This window comes from Phalangium opilio, unplaced genomic scaffold (assembly GCF_054372755.1).
Source record: "Phalangium opilio isolate 3A_F unplaced genomic scaffold, DU_Popi_V2 ptg000011l_1, whole genome shotgun sequence".
NCBI lineage: Eukaryota > Metazoa > Arthropoda > Arachnida > Opiliones > Phalangiidae > Phalangium > Phalangium opilio.
Genome location: NW_028324147.1, coordinates 11,072,997 through 11,098,306, shown reverse-complemented (window position 1 = coordinate 11,098,306; position 25,310 = coordinate 11,072,997). Strand labels below are relative to the sequence as shown.

At 37.7% G+C, this 25,310-nt stretch overlaps 1 protein-coding gene and 2 long non-coding RNA genes across 3 annotated transcripts in view; 2 read left to right on the top strand and 1 right to left on the bottom strand.

The window, feature by feature from the left end:
• Positions 1–2,050: 2,050 nt before the first annotated feature.
• The window catches only part of LOC149712135 (mutS protein homolog 4-like), a 30,569-nt gene continuing 7,309 nt past the window's right edge, over positions 2,051–25,310 (bottom strand). The window contains exons 11-21 of the mRNA XM_089860721.1: positions 24,633–24,678; positions 24,284–24,408; positions 22,513–22,607; positions 22,248–22,295; positions 13,628–13,795; positions 13,470–13,542; positions 8,007–8,071; positions 7,875–7,945; positions 7,688–7,803; positions 3,375–3,463; positions 2,051–2,393 (exon numbers count right to left, since the gene is read on the bottom strand). Of these exons, the coding sequence (XP_089716847.1) occupies positions 2,193–2,393; positions 3,375–3,463; positions 7,688–7,803; positions 7,875–7,945; positions 8,007–8,071; positions 13,470–13,542; positions 13,628–13,795; positions 22,248–22,295; positions 22,513–22,607; positions 24,284–24,408; positions 24,633–24,678 (1,097 nt within the window). The 3' untranslated portion in view covers positions 2,051–2,192. The remainder of the gene's footprint in view (positions 2,394–3,374; positions 3,464–7,687; positions 7,804–7,874; positions 7,946–8,006; positions 8,072–13,469; positions 13,543–13,627; positions 13,796–22,247; positions 22,296–22,512; positions 22,608–24,283; positions 24,409–24,632; positions 24,679–25,310) is intronic.
• On the top strand, positions 12,750–24,142 carry LOC149712136 (uncharacterized). The gene is made up of 3 exons (XR_016377787.1): positions 12,750–12,883; positions 12,948–14,271; positions 22,524–24,142. It is a non-coding gene; the product is annotated as an uncharacterized LOC149712136 (long non-coding RNA).
• Positions 14,278–18,838, top strand: LOC149712137 (uncharacterized). The gene is made up of 3 exons (XR_016377786.1): positions 14,278–15,087; positions 15,153–18,420; positions 18,492–18,838. It is a non-coding gene; the product is annotated as an uncharacterized LOC149712137 (long non-coding RNA).

The following is a 25,310-nucleotide window of genomic DNA, read 5'->3' as shown; positions in this document are numbered from 1 at the left end:
TAAAGATTTCAAATCTTAGCTATGAATAAGAAAAGCGCAATTGCGTGAACCATTGGTGGAGGCCCCACCATTGGGAGTCTAGAAGTTTCTCGTAACCCTACTAACTAGCCGTTCGCCGCGTACATCTTAACTTTAACGATGATGATGGAGATAGAAGCCAGTATGTACAGACTTGTGTCCATGTGGGATGGACCAAGGACCAGAACCTTTGGTGGAAGCCCCACCATTGGGAGGCTAGACATTTCTCGTAACCCTAGCCGATCGCCGCGTACATCTCAACCTTAACGATGATGATGGAGATAGAAGCCAGTCCATGTGGGATGGACCAAGGATCAGATGATGGTGGTGTATAGAAGCCAGTAAGTACACATTGGTGTCGATGTGGAATGGAAAAAAGACCAGATGATGGTGGTGTATAGAAGCCAATAAGTACAGACTGGGGTCCATGTGGGATGGACAAAAGACCGGATGATAGTGGTGTTTAGAAGCCAGGAAGTCCAGACTGGCGTCGGTGTGGGATGGACAAAAACCGAATGAATGTGGTGTTTAGAAGCCAGGAATTACATACTGCTGTCCATGTGGGATGAACAAAAAACCGGATGAATGAGGTGTTTAGTAGATAGTAAGTTCATACTGGTGTCTATGTGGGATGGACAAAAGACCAGATGATGGTGGTGCTTAGAAGCCACAGACTGGTGTCCATGTGGGATGGACAAAAGACCAGAAGATGGTGGTGTAAAAGAGCCAGTGTTGGAAGAATGCAATTTTCCAAAATTTTTTGCACCAAAATGAATAAGAAACATTTTAACTATAAATAACAGTCTAAGAGATTTTTTTAAAGAGTATTTATTTAATAAAAGCAATTCTCGACATTTTTAAGGATTGCTCTAGAGTTTTCTGTGTTAAGAAAGGATGAGGATAAACTTTCATTACTCTTTCAATAAAGACTTATCGCCAGAAATTTTACCCACTAAAATCAAATTCCCTGACTTTGCTGAAATTTTACCCACTAAAATTAAATTCCCTGACTTTGCTGAAATTTTTAAAATTCCCGGACTTTTCGGCCCGTTTTCAAATTCCCTAAACTTTCCAGGTTTTCTCTGACCCGTGGCAACTCTAATACCTATTCAATCCTCTTTTAGGGGTAAGGAAGTAAAAATACAAATCGAAACATGATTTTGGAAGGTGACACTACACAGACGCTAAATACCCAATATACGAAAACTGAGAAAAAAATTTGTTAACTACGGACCCTAAAATATAAAGTAAACTTTAAATGGGAATGCAAATAAACAGGACAAAACAAATAAACCCGAAATAAACAACTTTTTAAAACGCAGTGGTATCCAAGTTAAAACATCAAAAAGGTTAAACCCTCGCGATGCTTTCTTCGGTGGTCGTTGTTGCGCTAAGAAACAGAAAAAATCCATTACGTGGATTTCACAAGTTTATAACCTTTAGTAAACAAAACGGGTAAAATTCCATCGGTTACCCCAAAATTATTTTAGACAAAATGAGTCCAAGTGGGATGGACAAAAATCAGAATACGGTTGAGTTAGAAGCCAGTCAGAACAGACAGGGGTCTGTGTCTCTGTGTGGGACATACACTGCCCATAAGTTGGTTGTGTTAAATATAGATACAGGAATAATGGACGAATTAAGTGGAATACAATTTTCCAGATTTCTGGGAACTGCGAATGCGGTCCGGAAATTGAGTACAAGTTTGCTTAGATTTGCAAACTGCGAACGCGGTCCCCTGGAATGTAAAAACAGACTGACAGACAGACACGTCGAAATTAGAACCTCACCGTGGCATACGTCACTCGGAGAAGTAGTACGGATTGCTATCTATGTGTGGAAGGCAATACACTATACAAATGAAAGAATAGTGGCCAATAAAAGTGTGGAATGGCGATTGTAGTGAAATACAATTTTCCAAATTTCTGTGAACTTTGAATGCGGTCCGGAAATTGCGAACACCTTTTCTCCAATTTGCAAACTGCGAACGCGGTTAACTTCATACGTCACTCGGAGAGGTAATAATAAGACCTGTTTTCAGTAGGGATTAACTATTACCACGTTTTACACTTTTAATTTCCATTAGCCAGTATTAAATATTTTTTTAAATTGATTTATTCTTAAAATACGTAAAATCAAATTATACATTGTTTTAAGCTTGAAAATCCTCAAGACTAAGCCTCAACCACCTCCACGCTGGCAAAGTCTTTTTCAATTTCTCGTAAACTCCCAACGTAATGTCTTTGAATTTCCGTAACGTGCAACATTAAATCATATTCATTCATTTTGCCGTTGCGGAACAGTTGTTTCACAGTAGCAGCCATAGTGAACTTTAACCTTTGAGTTTGAACTTCTTTAGACAGAGTTCTCCTTCCCTAATATATTTTGGGGAGGAAATGAGAAAATATCAAGGGTTAAATAAAATATATACCTTTAGCTAAAGGATGAAGAATATAGCGAATGCGGTAAAGGTCTGTTCTAAGGGAGTCATTGAATATGGTATCAGAATGAGGACGGGAATGTGAACGTTACTATAAGGCAATTATTCAAGTTCCCAAAAAGTGAGAGAAAATTATAGCTCGTAAATTTTGAAATTTCAATTTTCTAAAAGCATTAATATTTCTCAACAGTAAGTTTAAAGGAGAAAAATTTGCTTAGACTATGAAAACTAGATAATATACGTTTGAAGAAGCAATCGGTAATTAGTTCTTAGAAAAATCTTTACGCTTGGGAACAAAGGCGTTTTTGAGTTAAAGCAAGGAACAAGCCTTAGAGTAAAAGGAGACATATGAATACTCCTAATCAATTAAATTAGCTAATTGTCGTAGCTAATACTTATATCGTGTATTAAGTGAAAAATATATATATATTGCAGTGAAAATTTAAGTGTCAAGGCATATTTTTTAGTCGTAGAATATTTTTCTATATCAAAATTACTACATCATAATTATCAAAAACGTAAATCGTTTTTAGTCAGATTTTTTTCTGTACTTGGTACATAAAATTCAAGTAGGATATAACGATTTAATGTGTTTTTTTTTTCATTAGGAATCCCAAAATGTAAATTTAAGAATAAAAAAAAATAATAATAACTATGCAAGTGGTGTGAGATGAAAGGTAACGTTATATGCTAGTGATAAAAAAGGTTCATAGGCTAGAGCGAAATTAAATAATCGTCTTAGAAAATCCAAAAAGATTATGCGGAAAAAAGAAGAGTTGGCAAGATCATCAATTCCTTCAGTAAGAACATTTTCTAATGTTGTGGTCCGCCTCTTGTGGCATCGTGTTTACCCTATTTTCTTTATTACAAGGGCGTAGGCGAACGTACTTCTATTTTACAACAAATGTGTACGAACCCGTTTTTCTTCATCTATTTCCTTGGCCATTTTCTTGCTCTCTTCCAAAACCTCTTCGGGGAGACTGAGTGCGTGAGCTATCTTTATACCTGAAGCAATTGATAGTTGAATTTCTCTTCTCATTTTATCCAGCAGACAAACATAGTGGCTTAAAGGGAGGGTGAAAAGGAAAATCAAGTGATTTTTTTATCGATTATTCAACTAATTGTAATACCAATCTGCATAGTGGAACATCGAGGAAATACCTCCGAATGATTTTAAAATTCAAATTAGTTTCAGATTTCATTTATAATTTTAAAGAAATATCTCCGACCAATCGCGTAAATCCCTGCCTTTTTGTCAACAAAATTCTAGTGGCACGCTCCAAGTCTCCCGCCACGATTGCCACATCGCGCGCAAATTTTATCAAATCTCACGGTAAATTTCATTAGACACGAAGCATTCCACGAGAATTTAGTTAATAACAAGCTGGTCTAGCCCATAAGTAAGCCACATCCCCTCTACAATAAATATACTTCTAATGAAATATACCGGTCAGGGAGGGATGAGGATATTTCTTCAATGGCTGCTTGGCAACGTGAATTATTTATTTATTTAATGACTACTACTGCCACTACTACTCGGGTAACGTTATTAGTCACATCGATACCTTTTAGCTAAAAAGAAACCAGTAGATCTATGGGTAAAATTGGCAAGCGCTCGTACCGCTTTTATATACTATTCCCCCTCTCTTTCTCTTGGAGCTCGCACTCAGAACAGCTCGAACTGCTCCTATATCATTTCGTTCTCTCTTGGAGGGGCCCTTGAAAAATAAGCGTGGGTTAGAAACTCTCCTATCTCTCTGCAACCATCTCTTAACAAAAAATGAAGACGAGTCCGTAGAGTATCAGGTTGGCTTTCTGAAGGTCTCGGGTTCGATTCCCAGTAGTGGTAGAATTTATAAATCGTTGAAGAAATATATATTGCTGACAAAGTTAGGAGCAAGCGCCACCTTGAGTTGGTTCTATGAAGTAATAATTAAATATAACGAACGAAACATCATCATCATCTTCTTCTTCTATACACCCGGTCAAACCAGGGAGTAAGGAACGTTAGAGGGAGTATTAAAGTGAATAGGCGCGTTCGTTAGATTCGTGGCTAAAATCGTCTCTCTCTGGCGCTGACTCGGGGACTCAACGCGGTGTCCGCGCGCATGCGTCAAATTTAAAAACCGTCGTGCATCTGTTTTTTAACGAGGTATTTTTCTGTTCTCGCCGTTACGGCAAGCCCGGCCGCCGGCGGCTCGAGATGCGCCGCTCGGCCTCAGCCGATGATATCTAACCAAGGCTTAGTGTAGTTTTCGTGTCTAATTTTATTCTCAGAGCTATATTTATGTTGAAATTTAAAGAAAATGTTATAATATTTAGTTGAAGACTTGGTAAATGTCTCAAAAAATTTCGAAACTTGAGCTTTAAAACGTTGAATATGTTATAACGCCTACCGAACGATACCGCAAATTCGCCTTCCGGGCTTCCCTGTTATCTCGACGGCGAGTCGAACAGAGTGAGTGGGGCAGCAGTCGATGGAAGCGGAAGCTGGCACTGGCTGCAGAGATAATTTTTAAATTCTCTCTGCTGGCGGTAGTAAACGACGTCACTCGCGCCTGCGCGTTAGCAAAAATTGAGGAACGGAGATAAAAATTTCTACCCCCCACTTTCTTTACCATTTGCCACTGTATGACGGTTTTTTTAGCATTAGATCAAAACTCCCTCTAACGTTCCTTACTCCCTGGTCAAACTACCGGCGTTTCCCTATTGCAGCGTCATCTACGTACGCTATTATTTTTGCAAAAATTTTGAAGCAATGATTATTAAATATTAACATGAATCTATATAACTATGAATATACAGCTGCGTTACGCTGTTTAACCTCTCGATAAGGTTTGGGCGGGGCTTAGCGAAAGGAGACATCAGTCACGTGTCTGCTAGTGTTAGGAGCGGGAGAAGGGAGGGGAGCCCGGGGGTGTGTAAATTCGAAACGTCACTTCCTCTTGTCTTGTGATTGGCTATTAGAGCTACGCAAAAGGCGTCAAAGCTAGGAGGGTAACACCCAAACCAAATCGACATGATAGAAGGGGCATATGATTGAGCTGTATATTCATAGTTATATAGATTCATGATATTAACACTATATGAAATTTAGTGTTTCAATTGCAAATTTTATTTATGATCAAAATAGTTTAAAATAACTTTGGCATATGTAAACAGAATTAGGTCGACACGATGGCGCTAAAAATTTGGGTGTACCTCGTATGAGCAGTTCCCGGTAGAGCAGTTCTCGAAATAGCAGCCGCGATTCCAAAAAAACAGCGGCGTTCTTCAAAACTGCTGTTTTAGAAATAGCGGCTGCTGTTTTAGAAAAAGGCGTAACATTGTTACACCTTTTCCAAAATATTACTAACCTAAGTCTAACCAATCAAAACAATACCTAAAAAACCCAACCGAACCCAACCTAACCTAACCTGACCTGACCTTATACTATTTAATTGAAATAATCAACTTTTACCTAACCAAACCTAACCTGATCAAACCCATCTAACCTAACCTTACCAAACCAAAACCAAACCTAACCCAACCCAACCCAACCTAACCTAACCTGACCTAATACTATTTAATTGAAATAATCAACTTTAACCTAACCAATCAAAACAAAGCCTAAAAAACCCAACAGAACCCAACCCAACCTAACCTAACCTAACCTAACCTAACCTAACCTAACCTAACCTAACTTAAAATAACCTAACCTAATCTATCCTAACACTATTGGGGGTTCAAATAATCAACTTGAAGCTAACCATATCTGACCTAGTTCTATTTAAGTTCATATAACACAGCGTACACCATAAAAAAGAACAGTCCTTTTTCGCATTCCTGTTTTTCTGCTCTTTAGAGAACTGCTGTAATGGTACGCCGCGTTTACGAGAACCGCTGTATCGGTAACTGCTGTAACGGGTAAACTGCTATTTCGGGAAACCGCTATTTAGGGAACTGCTGATCGTTGCCTACGGTATGAGAATTAAGGCCAGTTCAAGCTTGGCTGAAGGTGGGGGACTTTAACCTATCGGGAAGAATCGTTCTTTGATATATTTCCTCGCGTGCTGGCGCTCTTTGCTATCCTTCTTTAAAGGGGTCATTCATAAATTTAAATTTGCTTTGGTTCATTGAGGTTTTAAGAATTTTATTATTGTTCTTAGATTTTATCTTGCAGAACTATATTGCAGACATGTAGATGTATTCTGATTTAAATAACACGAAATTTTAATATAATAATTTTACTAGTGAATCGACAATCGTACACAGCGCGAGAACAAAAGCCGAATAGCTTTCTAGGAAACGAACGCCAACCGAAATTTCTTTTTGAAAGACCCCCCACCTTTTTTTAAAACGGTTTTACCAGAGAGGTTTTATATTCTATTCGTCTCTTTATAGTTAACACAGATATGTTGGGGAAAGCAGTCAAAACGGGTGAGAAGAGGATAGGAAAGAAATCCACCCCTTCAGCTTCGGGCGTGTTGCTTCAAGTCAGTCTGCCTGTAGCGCGTGGGCTCGGCGGGAAAAAAATTCAAATCGTAGCGTTGCGTCACCGAAGGGATAGCTAAGAGCGCGCCTAGCGGATATTAAAGGCCAACTAAAATGTCAGAAATACAGTCTGAAAACCCTACGGAGAACTGGCCTTAATTCTCATCCCGTAGGCAACGTGCTGATATGAGGACCGCTATTATGGAATCCGCTCATACGGCAACCGCTCATCTGAGGGCTTCCCAAAAATTTCTAGTTTTGAAGTAGCCCACCTGCCTTTCGTCCTGAGTATTCCTCCTCCATTTTTAGCATCCCACCAGACCCAATCGTTTCCAAAGTAGCGTATTTCTCTCAGAATTCGTATCCACCCCCTATCATCCTTGGAAGGGCGTTACGCGATTGATCGGAGATACTTATTTAAAATTATCCATGAAATTTCAAACTAATTGTCGTTTTAAAATCATTCGGTGTTATTCTTTGGATGTTTCACTGTGCAGATTGATCTTATAATTAGTAGAAGAATCGGTAAAAAATCGCTTGATTTTCCATTTCACCCGCTCTTTAACTATCTGAGGCCAATAGTGACTATAATCCATAATCTAGTTTTTACTTTGACTTTGTTTTGTGGAAATTATGCATCCTCATCTAAATTGAGGGAGCGAAAAACCACTAGATTATGGACGCAATTGGCCTGAATCTGCCTGTATAACTGGTGGTCAAATAGAATAAACTGGAGCAAAAATAGTAGAACTATACCGTAATGTTGTTCCGCCGTGCTACCCGACGCTAGAACGTGACTGAAATGATAGTTTGAAGTTATCCAGTCGGAATCAAGAGATGGAGAACCCATATGATATACTTGGAGATGAAAACTGATGGAAAGATGAATTTAGATTTTTCCATAAAGCGGGTTTTTTAGGTATGAATCTATTTTCAGATTTACTTGGAAACATTTGGGTAATTAACGTCTAGGAAGCAGACGTTTTTGAAATGAGTAGCCACGATGGTAAAAGCCTGAAATGGTTTGTGTAAAACGTGACTTGAATCAACAAACAAAATGACTAGAAGTATTTACTTTTAAACTTTGTAGTAGTTCACATATTGTGTAACAAATACCAGCACCCTCTTCCGCGCTCGTACCTATTAAGAATACATATATTTTTAGAACGTGACACTCCTCGGACTTTCATTAATTGCAAAACTTTTCAAATACGGAAAAAATTATATTTTTTTCTCTGAATGAAAATGCGAAAAATTTCAGAAACATTGAATGTAAATTTGTCAACTAGGGTAAAAGTTTTCAAAATTTAGTAGGAGGTAAAACGTAAAATGCTACTGAAATTGGCGAAAATTAGACCAAAGAGCTACATACAAGTAGACCAAACCCGAAAGTATAACTTTTTAACCATGGAGTTTTAAACACTGTTCCATTTCCGACAATTCTCGAGGAAGGTTTCCAGCTTTTGATAAAATATTGATAGTTTTCACTTTTGTAATTAGGCAATTTTGAAATTAAGAGTTCATTTTCGATGTTTACTTTGTTCTTGTTCTCAAAAATCATGAAATTCAGAGCGCAAAATATTAAGAAATAATGATGTGAGACTGAAAGAAATTGGATGAAAAAACTAATAGAACAGATGCAATCATAAGTTTATAAGATATGTTCCATAAGTATGTCACTACCCATACTTCGTAATGTTAGAGGCTTAATGAGAGCTAGTTCAAGAACGACGCGAGAATTGACTACACTCGGTTTTGCAGTCCATCCTCCTCTTTAGTCTGTACTAAGCCTTTGACAGCGCCTCACTAGGCGTCGCTTTACGAGAATCTATGACGTTTCACCTACGTCACTTCATGACAAGCTCTCATTAACGAGTGACACACTTATGGAACATATCTTATAAACTTATGATGCAATGAATTAGTAAAGAGATATGTGCACTAAACCTCTATGAAAATAACAGAATTGAGGAAAAAACTGAAGAAACCTTAGTGTTTCGGAAGATTCAAGATAGAGTATGGATTCAAAAAATATTTTTAGACTACTGAAGAGTAATGTTGGTTTAAAAGTAAAAGTTAAGAAGGATAAAATAGTAAAATCTTAAGGAAGAGAAAGACAAAATAGTAAAATCTTAAGGATGAGAAAGACAAAATAGTAAAATCTTAAGGATGAGAAAGACAAAATAGTAAAATCTTAAGGATGAGAACGACAAAAATGAAAGACCTAGAATAAATATTATAAAATATAACAAAAACGGTGTTAATAAAGTAGGTGGTAGAAGATACGGAAAATAGATGCTAATTCAGTAGCGTCGCTAGGGTTTGAAATTTGGGTGGGGGGGGCATAATCTGGGAAAACTATTTTAAAGTTATTATAAGAAATTAATAACTAAATTTTGCATAATTTGGTTCATTGCAACCTTTATTGCTATCCGAAAGTTAATGTCATCGTGAAATTATTCGTATTTTTTAAGATATACAATTTTTTATTGATAGAAGGGAAACATTTTAAATGGGAGTTGTCCCATTACGCCGAATCCCGTTAAACCGAAATCCCAATAAATCGAATCCCGTTAAACCGATTCCCAATAAATCGAAATTTTAAGTATTGCTTTTCTCAATCAAGCCCGTTGGGCGGTTTCTGTCTATTGGGAATTTTTTATCAGAAATGTTATCTGTTGTTAGTGTTTTATAATTCTTCGTCAAAAGTTAATTAAGCAATGGTGGTTTCCGTCTCACCGTGGCCTAGTGGAAGAGTATCGGACCATCAATCGACAGACCCTGGATCGAATCCTCGAAAGGAAAAGTAAGTTTCGTAATACTAACATTCGTGTGTTTGCATACTAAAGTCATTATAAACTAAATTAGTTGCATCTGCCTTACGGTTAGGTTAGGTTAGGTTAGGTTAGGTTAGGTTAGGTTAGGTTAGGTTAGGTTAGGTTAGGTTAGGTTAGGTTAGGTTAGGTTAGGTTAGGTTAGGTTAGGTTAGGTTAGGTTAGGTTAGGTTAGGTTAGGTTAGGTTAGGTTAGGTTAGGTTAGGTTAGGTTAGGTTAGGTTAGGTTAGGTTAGGTTAGGTTAGGTTAGGTTAGGTTAGGTTAGGTTAGGTTAGGTTAGGTTAGGTTAGGTTAGGTTAGGTTAGGTTAGGTTAGGTTAGGTTAGGTTAGGTTAGGTTAGGTTAGGTTAGGTTAGGTTAGGTTAGGTTAGGTTAGGTTAGGTTAGGTTAGGTTAGGTTAGGTTAGGTTAGGTTAGGTTAGGTTAGGTTAGGTTAGGTTAGGTTAGGTTAGGTTAGGTTAGGTTAGGTTAGGTTAGGTTAGGTTAGGTTAGGTTAGGTTAGGTTAGGTTAGGTTAGGTTAGGTTAGGTTAGGTTAGGTTAGGTTAGGTTAGGTTAGGTTAGGTTAGGTTAGGTTAGGTTAGGTTAGGTTAGGTTAGGTTAGGTTAGGTTAGGTTAGGTTAGGTTAGGTTAGGTTAGGTTAGGTTAGGTTAGGTTAGGTTAGGTTAGGTTAGGTTAGGTTAGGTTAGGTTAGGTTAGGTTAGGTTAGGTTAGGTTAGGTTAGGTTAGGTTAGGTTAGGTTAGGTTAGGTTAGGTTAGGTTAGGTTAGGTTAGGTTAGGTTAGGTTAGGTTAGGTTAGGTTAGGTTAGGTTAGGTTAGGTTAGGTTAGGTTAGGTTAGGTTAGGTTAGGTTAGGTTAGGTTAGGTTAGGTTAGGTTAGGTTAGGTTAGGTTAGGTTAGGTTAGGTTAGGTTAGGTTAGGTTAGGTTAGGTTAGGTTAGGTTAGGTTAGGTTAGGTTAGGTTAGGTTAGGTTAGGTTAGGTTAGGTTAGGTTAGGTTAGGTTAGGTTAGGTTAGGTTAGGTTAGGTTAGGTTAGGTTAGGTTAGGTTAGGTTAGGTTAGGTTAGGTTAGGTTAGGTTAGGTTAGGTTAGGTTAGGTTAGGTTAGGTTAGGTTAGGTTAGGTTAGGTTAGGTTAGGTTAGGTTAGGTTAGGTTAGGTTAGGTTAGGTTAGGTTAGGTTAGGTTAGGTTAGGTTAGGTTAGGTTAGGTTAGGTTAGGTTAGGTTAGGTTAGGTTAGGTTAGGTTAGGTTAGGTTAGGTTAGGTTAGGTTAGGTTAGGTTAGGTAATCCTCACATGGCAGGCTTTATTTCTACAGGAGTAGTAACATGACTTATCTTTTTGTTTATTAAGCTTAAATAAATATCCTTTATGAATATACAAGAAGCCTCTCTTGTTAGCAATCCGCTCCATGTTTCACATAGATTTAAAATTGAGCATTGAAAATCATCTCCTTATATAGCGTACAAAAATTCAATTTTAGACATAACCATAAACATTTTTGTGTGGTTGTTCAAAAAAAAAACACGATTTTTATTTCAGAATATAACCAGCTTAAATAATATATTTAAGACATTGAAATGCCAATCTTAAGAAAAAGAACCCGCCAAAGTATGAAAATTAACCCGCACATTTGGCGTTTTCGGTCCAATGGGATTCGGTTCAATGGGACATTCGATCTAATGGGATTCGGTCTAATGGGACTTTCGATCCAACGGGATTCGGTCTAATGGGACGGGAGCTTTAAATGTCTCCATCTGTTAAATGGTCTCTATTTAATTGTTTTTCGTTAATTTTTCTTTCTTCAAAATTGTACTGTTTGATATTGCAATTCATCTCTACAAAGAATCAAAGATGAAATTGAACTAATCTATCATTATAATTTTTTATATATTGCTACAGACTTTTAGGGGGCGACGAGCAATTTTTGGTAGGGTTTACGGATTATTTTGAGGGGGCTTATTTTGGAATTTGGGGGGTGCTATATCCCTCCCAAAAAAGGCCTAGCGACGCATTACATAGGGCAAAGTAGGAGTTGTGTCACTTCTTTTACCCTCCCTGGTAAAACTTATGAAATAAGTTGAAAATAGATATATTAATTCATATTTAATCTTAAGCTATTGTGAATTTTCCTAACCTTAATAATTTTGTTATAACATTTATAGTGATCTACTTTACTTTTAAGTTCGTCAGATATTATTTATGAAAGGTTAAAAAAATTGAAGCAGTTGAAATTGGTCCAATTTTAAAAAAGTTGAATTTTCAACCATCCAAGCCCTTACTGCGTCCGCTATTGTGAATTTTCGTAACCTTAATAATTTTGTTATAACATTTATAGTGATTTACTTTACTTTCAAGTTCGTCAGATATTATTTATGAAAGGTTTAAAAAAACTGAAGCAGTTGAAATTGATCCAATTTTTAAAAAGTTCAATTTTCAACCATCCAAGCCGTTACTGCGTCCGAATAACAAGAGAGCTTTGAATCAAAGTTAAGCTGAATTATTGCGCCATTGCGCTGCCATCTAGTGCTTAGTTTTACGATTGAACCATAGAATTAAACAGGACTGGTACAACGCGGCCGTTAGCAATATCCGGTTAGTAAAGCCAAAGTCGAAAATTTCCGAGTAAACTTATTCGGACGAAGCCTGAATTCTTAAAAGGAGGATCAAAGCGGTAGCTTCCAGTGAACAAAATTACTTTTATTCTTCGCTGTTTCTCTCAAGCTAGGGGTAGGGATTAAGCCATACCAGCGCACGTGACATGATGTGAATGTACTTCCTTTTCCGGTGAAAACGGTGCTCATCGACGTATTTGAAGTCTCCAGCTACGGCATTGAGAGCTCTCAATTTCCGGCACAGTCGACCGTTTGAGCTAACGCGAAGTGGGTCACGTCTGGATATTGGTATGATACTTTTCTTAAACCGCTTTGCCTCTCCCGTTAAGATTCAGACTTCGTACGAAGATGCAAGGAAAGCTTGCAAAAATTCCGAGTGATAAAAATCCTCGGCTAGATGTGACCTCGGTCATGGACTAATAATAAAGAAGCACGGAATATAGGAGGGAAACGTTGAAAAAATAATGTTAATTTGCCCTCTAGCGGCATACAATAACAACCTGAACAGTGGAGGTAAAGGGACTCAACGTTCCAAGCAGTACTAAAAATCAGAAGTTTGAATAGGCATTTTTCTTAGACCACCTTCATTTTGGAACTGAATGGGGTCAGAAGTCTATAACCCTACTGATAGGATGAAAAAGCTTAACAGTCTAGACCATTACATTTATGAAATGAGAAATGCAGATATTACAGGAGTGAGGCCGCCGTCGGAGTATATTTCCCGCCCGCCAAGAAGCACCGCAAGAGGCAGTGCGAATGCAGGCTTCGAAATAAGACAAGTCTACAAGTCCAAAAACCACTTTTTTAATGCAAAGCCCGAGCCTCACTGATCCCAAGGACAAACTTAAAAAATTCCAACTTTAATACATAGCGCTTAGTGGTCCTTGGGACTAGGTTAATTATTCAAGACACCAGGAGTCACAAGTCTTGAGGCCTAGTTTGGAAAAAATCCTTATTTCAAAGCCTGAGTGCGGGCCAGTCTTACACGAGTAGTGAACGTGGGCTCAGATAGATACGTGAACAGATACGCTCAAATGAATAGAAAAACTATTTGGGACTTTTAACATATGTCCTACCTCTCAATAAATCTGAAACTTACCTCTCCCAAGTTCGTCTATGGTTATCAAAGACCTCGATGTTACATTTCTTAAAATGTAGTTTGATTCTCGCATCTTCAACAATTAGAAATATATAAAAAATGCGGAATAGTAACATTTTAGAAGTTTTACTATAAATTACAACAAGTGCTATACTTACTTCTATCATAAAAGTGGACGCGTTGGACTCGATGTCGTCGTTGTTTCCTATTCGAGTGAAGATGTGATCGCATAGCCTAAAAGACGCGTATTCAGCAGGCACGTACGATCCCACTTGAGCAATCACTTGTAACAAAGCCACTTGTCTCAAGTAGGTTGACTTTCCGCTCTTTTGAAAAAGAAACCGAGAAAAGATTAATATTTCGACTCATACTCTAGTTAACCCTAAAGCAACGTTGTCATTCAAGCGATAAGCTCTTAAATTCTAGATCTCCAGTTATCGACGTGAGTTTTCTACTCGTTCTTATTTCTCATATCATCGACATAGCCTACAAGCGTGTCTGTTTGTCACTATGAATCACTTGGAACATGAAATGCAAGCGCCATTGAGAAACTGGTGAAGATATGAAGGGTGTTGTTTCTTAGCCACTTATTGAAAATTGTCCTAAGATTAGCTTTTCTACCGTTAAGGTTTAAAGAAGAAGATGTTTTTTTTTTTCATTCTAATATCACAGAAATGAAAACTAGACAAGACTTCACTAACGAAAACTAACAATTTTGGATTTTAAACAAACTGTTCAATCACTTCGTAATGTTTCTTACGCCACAGAATTATAGGACAGTAGAATTTTGAATTGGTTGTAGGTAAGTGACTGAAATTAAAATATAAAAATAGTTCTTAATAAATCTCTATATAACGGTCTGGAAACTTTGTAACGATAACGGCAAAATGAATCAAATCGAAAATTGTGTTGTAGAGCTGTGTGTGTATAAGATCCAGTTAGAAGTATATCAAAAAGTCGAAGTCATTAGTAAATCCTCATCATTCCACAAAAAAACATAAGGTCACCCCCAAAACTCCTTTGTGTATTTTAATAATTGCACACGTGACAGTTGAGGCTCACGTCTCCGAAAGCAATCTTGCGATAAACTGATTGGTTCAACATTATCGGATCTCACGTAGCACTTATCCCTTCTAGCAAACGGTTTCACAGCAATGAAAACGTCAATGCTAGAGCAGATAGACGAGACGTGGCTTCTCTCAGTAGCATTTTTTGCCCGTCGGAACTTTTTTTACTTTACGATGGTGTTTTGTCTGTCTGATCCGGTTCTTAGAAATATTGGAAAAGACTTAAAATGACTTTTCCTAAGACTTCACCGGGTTATACTGCGGCAATCCCCAAATTTTGGTTTAATTTGATGGATAGCTGTATCGAAGCCGATTTGTAGAAAGTGTGTGAAATCGAAATATTTTCTCTAAACTTTAGTTTTGGGTGTTAGCGCCGGGAGATCGGGAATACGGGCACAGTAGCTGGGATGAGAGATTCATTTTCAGGCGGTATGGTTACTATGGACAAGTGGCGTAGACTGTGTATCCCTTCCTCTGCCCGTGCTCTTGTAAGAAGGAATACTGTACGCGTCCATTAGGGGGAGACAATGAGCTAAGAGAGAGATAGAAGGGTATGACTTTGCATACGTAGTACTGCCATTACTATATTGAAAAGGCTGGGTTTCTTTTTTTTTAGCCACATCGTATATACGATGGGCTAATAGTTTGACCTGTAGAAGAAGATGATGATGATGATGATTTTTAAATAGTATTTCGCAAAAACCACTTCTAGCTGGCACTGGCTCTATCTTCAATAATTCTTAAATTTATAATATTTGTTTTCTTCTCCACCACCGCCGGGAATCGAACCCGGGATCATCGGATAGCCAGCCTGATACTATATGCCTCCTCTACGGTTGCTTATTGGACGATGGTTGCAGAAATAGTACGAGAGAGATCGAAAGGATATAAGAGTGGTACGAGCTGCGCTCTCTCTCTCTCTTTCCCCCTTCAAGAGAGAGAGAGAGAGAGAGAGAGAGAGAGAGAGAGAGAGAGCACTGGAGAGAGGAATAGGTTATAGAAGCAGTACGAGCGGGCGAGGATTCTATAGAAGCGCGCTTTGGCAATTTTGCCCATAGATCTTTAGGTTTCTTCTTAGCTACAAGGTATCAATGGGACTAACAATTTTACCCGAGTAGTAGTGGTGGTGGTAATAGCTTTTGTAATTAAATAAGTAACGGGCGTTTTCGACATGTGATTCACGTTGCCAAGCAGCCATTGAAAAATTAATCCCCCTGACCGGTATATAAGGGGATATTTCACAAGAATTATATTTAATGTAGTAGGGATAGTGAGAGTACGTAAACGATGTGGCTTAATTATGGGCTAGACCATCTTGTTATATTATAGTTGTCTTTGAAAAATTTTCCTGACCCTTTAAATATATTAGTTGTAATAGGACTTTAGCTACAAGTGTGAAAGACATACTGGGGGCAATTCTCTAACTTTTTAAACGAGTTAGTGATAACTTTCGTCTAAAGGATTGGTGTCAGCCTCGTGCCGTCTATTTGAGCGCGATGTCTAACTAGGCGATAAGTCTTAGGTGTCATCAAACCTTGAACGAAAAACGGCGTATGTCTCGCAATTCTGCTCGTGCTAACAAAAAAAACTTAAGATCCACATCGTAGATGTTCATCATACGATGTGGCTAAAAAGATTGTCAAACAAAAATTTTACCATCTGTAGTTATGAAGCAAGCGACAATTTATCGACCAGGTTAAACCTTTTCCATAGTTATCACTCTCGTGAAAATTAACAAGATGACCCAAGGGCTGGGCTCATAATAGTAGTCACATCGTATGATCGCAACTTACGTCAATTAGTCCAAAAAGATGGATCAATTGGACAAATATCTGCCCGGTCGTTAAAAATAAATTTGTTTTCTATCCTGCCGCGAAGCTATAACTCCTGGCCTTAGATAAGATCATGACTCCTAGTTGAAACTTTGAATGGAAATGTATTGAAGCCCCTATAAGAGGGGGAGAGCGTAGTGAGAGAAGGGGACCGTGCCTCTGATAAATTTCTCTCTCCGAGATTCTTGCTCAATTCACGCTCAGACCACCTCACCCATGGACAGGCAACTGAATAGGGAGCTAGGTTTGGTTATCGCAACGCCTGACAGTAGCGCTGGGTCGGCGGATGTTGGACGTTATTCATCAAACCCTAGTAAAAATCTTTTTTTTTTTCTTTTTTTTTTTGGAGGAGTAGATGTCTCCAGTCACCGATATGGGGAGAAAATCTGACTATATTATAAAAGTGAGTTGAGTTTCATTATTTATTTATTTTAGCTTCTCTCTCTCTCGCTCTCTCATTGAAGGTTCATAAACGATATTTAAAGTTAGTTTTTGTAAATATCACTCTGGTATTGTTTATGTAGTCTGTTTAACATTAAGCCATGGCTAAAAAATATCCCGAACCATTACAAAAGAATTTTTCTTTACGGGACACTTGGCGATAAATTGCAGTCGGTAGACGCGTGAGGGCCATTGCCATTTGTTAACGCGGGTTTAACGTGGCTTTGCCTGTACATGGGTTAGGTGGTCTGAGATTCACGACTAATTCTTATCAAGCGTTTCTAGCTGATGCGCCATAGTACTGGACTGTGTATCGGAAAGTCCGGGGTTCGATTCTCTGTCGAGGAACAAAAAACTAAAAGTTAAATTTCTTCCCTGAATTAAGTTAAAAACTCCACCAGTGAACGGTAACGTTAACTAAAATGAAAAACATTTTCTCTCGACGAGTCGACGTTCAAAAATGACGAATTAAAAATTTGATACTGCCAAAAGCAGGACTGTGGCACTACGATGTGGCTAAAACGATGATATTTTAACTTGACCACCTTGCTTTTTATTAGGACGAGGAGAATCGCGAGGCATCTGCCTCTTTTCGTTTAAGGCTTATCACCTTTTTAGATATCGCTCTCTAATAGACGGCACGAGGCTGACACCAACCCTTTAGACGATAGTTATCACTTGCGATAAGGCGCTTAAAAAGTGCCACAATGGATTTTACGATTATGATCTGTGAGTGTGTATGTTAGTGGTTTGTGAGCGGTGGTTCGATAGACAAAAAGACCTTTTTAGCTAGGTGTGGTAAGAACTTAATGTACGCCAATTAACTTAACAAGTTAGAAAACATAAATACTGTACTTCATTAGCTCATACGAAACTAACACGCCCTCCCCACCTTCAACCACACCTAGCTAATACGGAAACTCAGTTACGTGACTCATTTAAATTTCTAGCCGCAAATTTGCAAAATGCATGGACGCGGATTGGAAAAAGGTTTCTTAGTGCGCGCCTAATACTTAATAGTAAGTGTCCTTGCATTTCAACTTTCTAGCTAAAGCGGATGAGGTAGGCGTTTTATATAGATGGTAAGGACAGTGCGAATAGTGATTTTTCAACCGAATCGAATAGGCCTACTCGTTGAAACGAACATTACTCGTTTTCCAAAAATTCTCTTCCGAGTATTTTTTTCTTTCTCTCTGGTTCCCACGCTAAGATTGAGTATGAGACGAAAACCAAACACCACAAACGGCGCAATCGCGTTGAAATTCCAAAAAAAACACTGCTTCATATATGTCATGCAAACATAGTCCCTACCATTTTAAATCGAATGTAACACCTTGGAAACGATTACTCGGTTTAGAGACCTGTATTCGTATATAAATCGGTTTGACTTATTACCATTACCCATTTTGTTTCTAAAACCTAGTAGGCCTATTAAAACGTTTAATTGAAAATACAAATATATTCGCATTGCACCATTTCCCAGAGTAAATGAATGTGAAAAACATATTTGATTTTTCACCTAAGAGACACTGAAATGTGAAAACCGGCGGCACTCGAGTAGATTGCATTGTTTATGACCGAAATAACCATGGATTTTTATCTTATTGAAAAGTAAAGAATCAACTACATTGATATTTGTACCTTTCAGTCTTCAATAATGGGGGATCCTACGATCTTTTCAGATCACCTAACTGTTTCATTGTTTTGGTCCGTCCAACGAAAGAAACAACCTGAGAATACGATTAATGGGTGTCTCATACGTCAAGCCTATAGTAATATCTCAACTTGTTTTCTCATTTGGATTCTTGTCCGCAATATCCTCTACTACTAAACACATAGGCTTAATCACAAAAAAAAGATGTATGTTACAATATACAGTTAATATATCTATGGTTTATTATTTATTACGATCATGGAGTATTGCACAATATGAAACGCAATTAGAGATACCAATGTTACCTTTACTGAAAAAACATGGCAATACAGGGTGTTTCTGATAAGTCTGCCATAAATCAAGGGGCGTGTTCTTTGGGTCAAACTGAGTGGAAAGTGTCAAAGAACATGGGGTGTACAAGAATTTGCAACGAAGATATGGCCCCCCAAACATTGGCCCCTAAAACAAGAAAATATTCGAAAATGTAGACTAAAACAAATTCAGCCTTATCAACTTGTTTAGAAATAATGAGACAATTTCAATAGTTCCCTCTAACATCGTTATTGAACTTTCACCTGGCAGAAGTGTATTAAATGAGTAGAAGTATGCCTACTCTAGTAAAGTAAATTCAAAGTATCATGGTACCTTTCGGTTGGTATTACTTTTATTCTTAACAAGTTAACATGGACGTTACAGGTTTTGTTCAAAATGTCCACCAACGGCGTTAAGACAAACATGAACCCGTCTTTCGAAAGATTCTTGGACATGTTGGAAGATTCCTGGCATGTTCCTGATTGTTTGACAACCTTCAATAATTCGTCTTCGCAAGTCTTCCTCATCACGGACTTCATTCTTGTACACGATGTCTTTGAGATGACCCCAAAGATAGAAATCGCACGGATTTAAATCCGGAGATCTGGCTGGCCACGCAACTGGTCCTCCACGCCCAATCCACCTCAAATTAAACGTAGCATTAAGATGTTCTCTAACTGCACGGCTGAAATGTGGGGGTGCCCCGTCGTGCATAAACCACATGTCACGAAGTAATGCTAACGGTATGTCCTCGAGTAGTTCAGGTAAAGTGTCTCTTAAGAACGTGAGATATGCTTCACCATTTAGTCTGGGTGGAAGAAAATGCGGACCTAGTAAATGATTACCGACAATGCCGCACCATACGTTTAAAGAAAATTGCTGTTGGTGACTTCTAACACTAGTTGCGTGTGGGTTTAATTGGCGCCATTCGTGGTGGTTGTGATAGTTCAGAATTCCATCCCGGGAAAAATGTGCCTCGTCGGTTACTAAAAGGACCCGTGGAAATTGATTGTCCTCTACTCTGGCCAAAAACCACTCGCAAAAGTCGATGCGTCTTGGATAATCTGCCGGGTTAAGAGCTTGCACCTTTTGAATATGATACGGGTGAAACTGATGTCCGCGGAGAATTCGCCAGACCAAAACGTGTCGTCCAACTTGTCTGGTACTTGTCGAGGGGTCCTCATCGAACATGGCAAGGACGTCTTCCTCGATTTCCTCCATGTCTTCTGGAATTTCTCGCTCTCGAACGTTGTTGGGTTGTACTTGTCCGATGTCCCTCAAGCGCCTGTCAACAGCCTCGAACGTACGACGATTTGGTATGCGTCGTTGCGGAAATTGTTCCTGGTATCGCCGCTGTGCTTCCACTGAATTGCCCTGCGCCAGTCCATACATGAGATGCATGTCTGCATATTCTGCATTGGTATACGCCATACTGTACTACCACACGTTCGTTCGAAGTGATACTGTGACGTTATCAACAACATCGCGTTACTTTATAGCAAACCACCGTTTAGTTTTTACGTTTGCGTCATGACTGTCAGCATTGTTTTTTATTCACAAACGTAAACAATAAACGGTGGTTTGCTAAAAAGTCTTTGGGGTCATCTCAAAGATTTTTTTGACATCGTGTACAAGAATGAAGTCCGTGAATAAAAACGACGGGGCACCCCCACATTTCAGCCGTGCAGTTAGAGAACATCTTAATGCTACGTTTAATTTGAGGTGGATTGGGCGTGGAGGACCAGTTGCGTGGCCAGCCAGATCTCCGGATTTAAATCCGTGCGATTTCTATCTTTGGGGTCATCTCAAAGACATCGTGTACAAGAATGAAGTCCGTGATGAGGAAGACTTGCGAAGACGAATTATTGAAGGTTGTCAAACAATCAGGAACATGCCAGGAATCTTCCAACATGTCCAAGAATCTTTCGAAAGACGGGTTCATGTTTGTCTTAACGCCGTTGGTGGACATTTTGAACAATACCTGTAACGTCCATGTTAACTTGTTAAGAATAAAAGTAATACCAACCGAAAGGTACCATGATACTTTGAATTTACTTTACTAGAGTAGGCATACTTCTACTCATTTAATACACTTCTGCCAGGTGAAAGTTCAATAACGATGTTAGAGGGAAACTATTGAAATTGTCTCATATTTCTAAACAAGTTGATAAGGCTGAATTTGTTTTAGTCTACATTTTCGAATATTTTCTTGTTTTAGGGGCCAATGTTTGGGGGGCCATATCTTCGTTGCAAATTCTTGTACACCCCATGTTATTTGACACTTTCCACTCAGTTTGACCCAAAGAACACGCCCCTTGATTTATGGCAGACTTATCAGAAACACCCTGTATATGATACAATCATAAATTAATTTAAACGTGTCCATACGTGAAAGTAGTTTAGCATCAACGCGTGATTAGTTCACATCTACATCAAATTCGTCGCTGTCATCTTGTATGTTGATTAAAGGCGACTTGCAAAAATGGCTGGATGGCCACGACATTCCGTATGACAAATCCTTACTAAAAGCGGAACTCTATGAAATGATTAAGCGTCACAAGGCCAGAGCTTTGAGCTACAAAATTGACGAGATTGCCCATAGTAGAGGTCACTCAGTAGTGAGGATTTCACCGTCAGTTTGACCCGATTTAGTTGATATGGACTCAAATGAAGAACGAAGTTGCGAAGCGGAATTCTGGTTTCAAACTGTCGACGGCCAAAGATACAACAGTGAGGGCCATTGAACTTGTAACACCAGATAATTGCCTTAAGGCAATAGAGCATGCATGGAAAATAAATAATTCAGGAGTATTGGGAAAAATATCCTATTATAAAAACCCCGATGGAACATCTTATAGCCAACAAGCAAGGTGACAGCGACGACTTTGATGAAGGTGTGAACTAAACACGCGTTGATGCTAACTATATTGCCATGATTTTTCAATAAGGATAACACTGGTGTATCTAATTGCGTTTCATATTGTGCAATACTCCATGATGATGATAAACAATAAACCATAGATATATTAACTTTTTATTGTAACATATATCTTATTTCTTGCCATTAAGCATCTGTTTAGTAGCAGGCGATGTTGCGGACAAGAATCGAAATGAGAAAATAGGTCCAGAAATTACTATAGGGTTGACGTAGTTGACACCCATTTAGGCGTATTTCTCAGACTCAGGTCGTTCCTTTCGTTTTACTCACTATAATTGATTTGGCTGTGAGTACAGATATTGGAACATTGGTAAGAGGCCGCCACCTTCAAGATAGTTAGGTCATGAAACCGGTTTACTCGCGCATTTGTCGTAAAGTTCAGCTTTGTTGCACAATTGTTTAAAGAATAAAATTTTACCCTGGTTTTTCTCTTCCTAATATTTCTAGAAATTACATAGATACTTTTGAAGTTACCCTATTAGCTACAGTAGGAAATATTGGAAAGCAATTTAAATGTCATAATTCATAACTCACCATGTTTGGTCCCGTTATGATTAAAGTATTGTGGTCCTCGCTCAAATACTAGAAAAATATAAACGACCAAAATAATAAGTTATTTGAACTTGTCTTCAAAGGATGGGATGAAACAACAAATCTAATTTTTATGTATTCCGTTTATAGAGTACTCACTAATGTCATGACTAAACTATTTATGAAGTTTTCGGAATATCATAATAACTATTTTGATTTTAATGTATTGTTTAGTATTTAATGTTTATTTAAATCGGACTCAACTCACCGTATCATTAGGAACAGGGAGCTGGGATTCGATTTTGGCCAAGATTGGGTGTCGACCGTTCTTTATGGCTATCGTATCCGTAAATTCTGGTTTCACTGTGGATTTGAAATGAGTTCACTCTCGTAAATATTTGTAATCTCGACTTTTATAGACGTTAGAAAATAATGTAAATAAATAAATAGTAAATAAATAGTATGATAAATAAATATGATGGTAAATAAATATTAAAGTATTAAATATTATCAGGGATAGATTTAATTTTAGAAGGAATGGTGAACAGAGTAATCTGGGCGCGTCAAAGTCCCGGGACGGAGGGGTATGAAGGAAGAGGCGGGTCACAGAGACAGAGGTAAAAAAGGAATTATGTATTTTTCGCCGTCCCCGTCAGCAACGTCATCAAAACGTAGTTTAAGTGAGCCAATAAGATACTTTAAACTTTTCGTTACGTGTTGGAGGATGGGGCTCTATACGGGGCTATGAGTCGGACTGAAGTAAATACTAACCGTTCTCCATTCCTACTTCTAAAATTATATCAATCCTTGATATTATAGTAAAAATAATAAAGTTTATAAATTTTAAAGTATGTAAATATTATAGATAATTTACACACATGGAGGATTCATACCATTTATACCATTTACACCAGAAGGCCAGGCTACCTGGCTGACAAAAGCAGACGGGTTTCTGTTCTCCAGGTAGCCAGGCTTCCTGGTGTAAATGGTATGAATTCTCCATGTGTGTAAACTATCTATAGTAAAAATAAAATAGTATCAAAACTATAGTACGTAATTAGTATTGTAAATAGAAATCATTGTAAATAAAACTTTTTGTGAATAAAAGTTGCTGTAAAGGCTCTTTCAGACGATCCAACGTTTTGACGCAGCTTGATGGGTCAACTCGAGACGAGTTGAATCAACTAGTTTGATCGTGTGAATAGACGCTGGATGAGTTGAGTCACCAAAAACGTTGGCTAGGAAAAATTGGATCAGTGATCCAATTTTTGTTGACTCAACTTTTTCTCCAGCCATTCAAAATGAATTGCTAAAAAAGCCCTTTTGCGGGTCATTTCGTAAGTGCACTTAAAAAGTTCCAGAGTCAAAAAGTTGGATCGTCTGAAAGAGCCTTAAGTAAAAATTATTGTAAATTAAAATTTTTAATAAGATTGTTGTAAATAAAAATTCTACATTTTGTAAATATACATTGTACATAAAAATGTTGTAAATAAAAATTGTACATAAAGATGTTCTAAATAAAAATTGTACATAAAGATGTTCTAAATAAAAATTGCACATAAAATGTTGTAAATACCCCTGTAGCACACAGTCCCAAATGGCTGGGCTGGACTAGAGTCTCAGCAGTCGGTGGGAATGGTCTGTGTTATGCTACAGGGGTAGAAACTGTTGTAGATAAAACCTATTGTAAATAAAAATTGTTGAAAAGAAAATAATTTTAAATGAGAAATATTTTTAATTAAAAATTATATTAAATTAAAAATTAAAACTTAAAACATTTACCAAAAAACATTTTTATAAATAAAACATTATAGTAAGTAAAAAATTTTGAGAATAAAGTATTAATGTAAATAAAACGGTTTTGAGAATAAAATATCATTGTAAATAATTTTTATGGTAAAAAATTATTGTTGTTTATAATTATTGTTGTAAATAACTAGTAAATATTTACAAAACACATCCAAAATTTTTTGAGCCCGATTCTACATTGAAAAGAACGTGGGCGCTAATAACGAATAATTAATTTGATATACAATTACCATAATTTCCGACTGAAGCCGCCTGAGTAAATGAAAGTAGCATATCCAAATTGGAAACACATTCGGCTAAATTATGTAGGCAATGAACCTTCGTGCATATCCCCAGGAGCAACTCGCTCAAGACACTGTGAAGATAATTAAATAATTTACTATTATTTTTCCCGTGAAAACTAGCCTTAACATATTCCAATGAGCCATAATTTTATGATTTAATGGCCTAACGTTTCGTAAGGGCAGAAAAGCGACATCTAGCGACACATTGAGAGATAATAATGCTATAATGGAGCTATACTCCAATTTCTTGCGAAACAAATGTGGATTTCATTTTTCGAAAATTAAAAATACGTACTTGCCAGTTAAAATATAAATTTCTTCCATAGATTCCTTTGCTCGACCTTAAACGGATTGAAAAATAATACTTTAGCAAATTAAATCGAGAGAACGCATTCTGTTGCATAAAATTTCTAATACAAGAGTAAGTAATCGTTTGATAAACTTGCTTAATTATAAAACCAAACTTGCTTAATTATAAAACCAATTAATATTTCCATTCTTTCAAACAGAGTAAATGTAAACCGAGACAACGTGAGAAAAGAGACGCTCCTGGGATCATAATCAACTACTGTTGGCGATGTGCGCTCTATTTTTTGTATCTCGCCGTTGGCAGTCCTGGTTGAATAGAGTTTGGAGTCTCTACATAGCGACGGCATCCAGACACATAACGCGCTCAGACTCAACATGCTATGCTTATGAAAGGTTGCGAGTCTTTTATTTTTTTCTACAGGGTACTCCAAAAATGGTGGTACAACCAAACTACAGTAGGTGTTACAGGCTCTTTGAATCGAAAATGTTCTCTGACACGTAAACGTATAGCCTTTTGGTCAACAAGTCATGATTTAGAGTGTAGTACGGGTGACCCCTTGATTAAATTAACATTGTCTTTCTGTATCTTTCTCAAATTTAATGGGCCATCCCTTAAGCAAACCAATCATAACTAGAAAACTGCCAAAACGTCATAGACCTATTT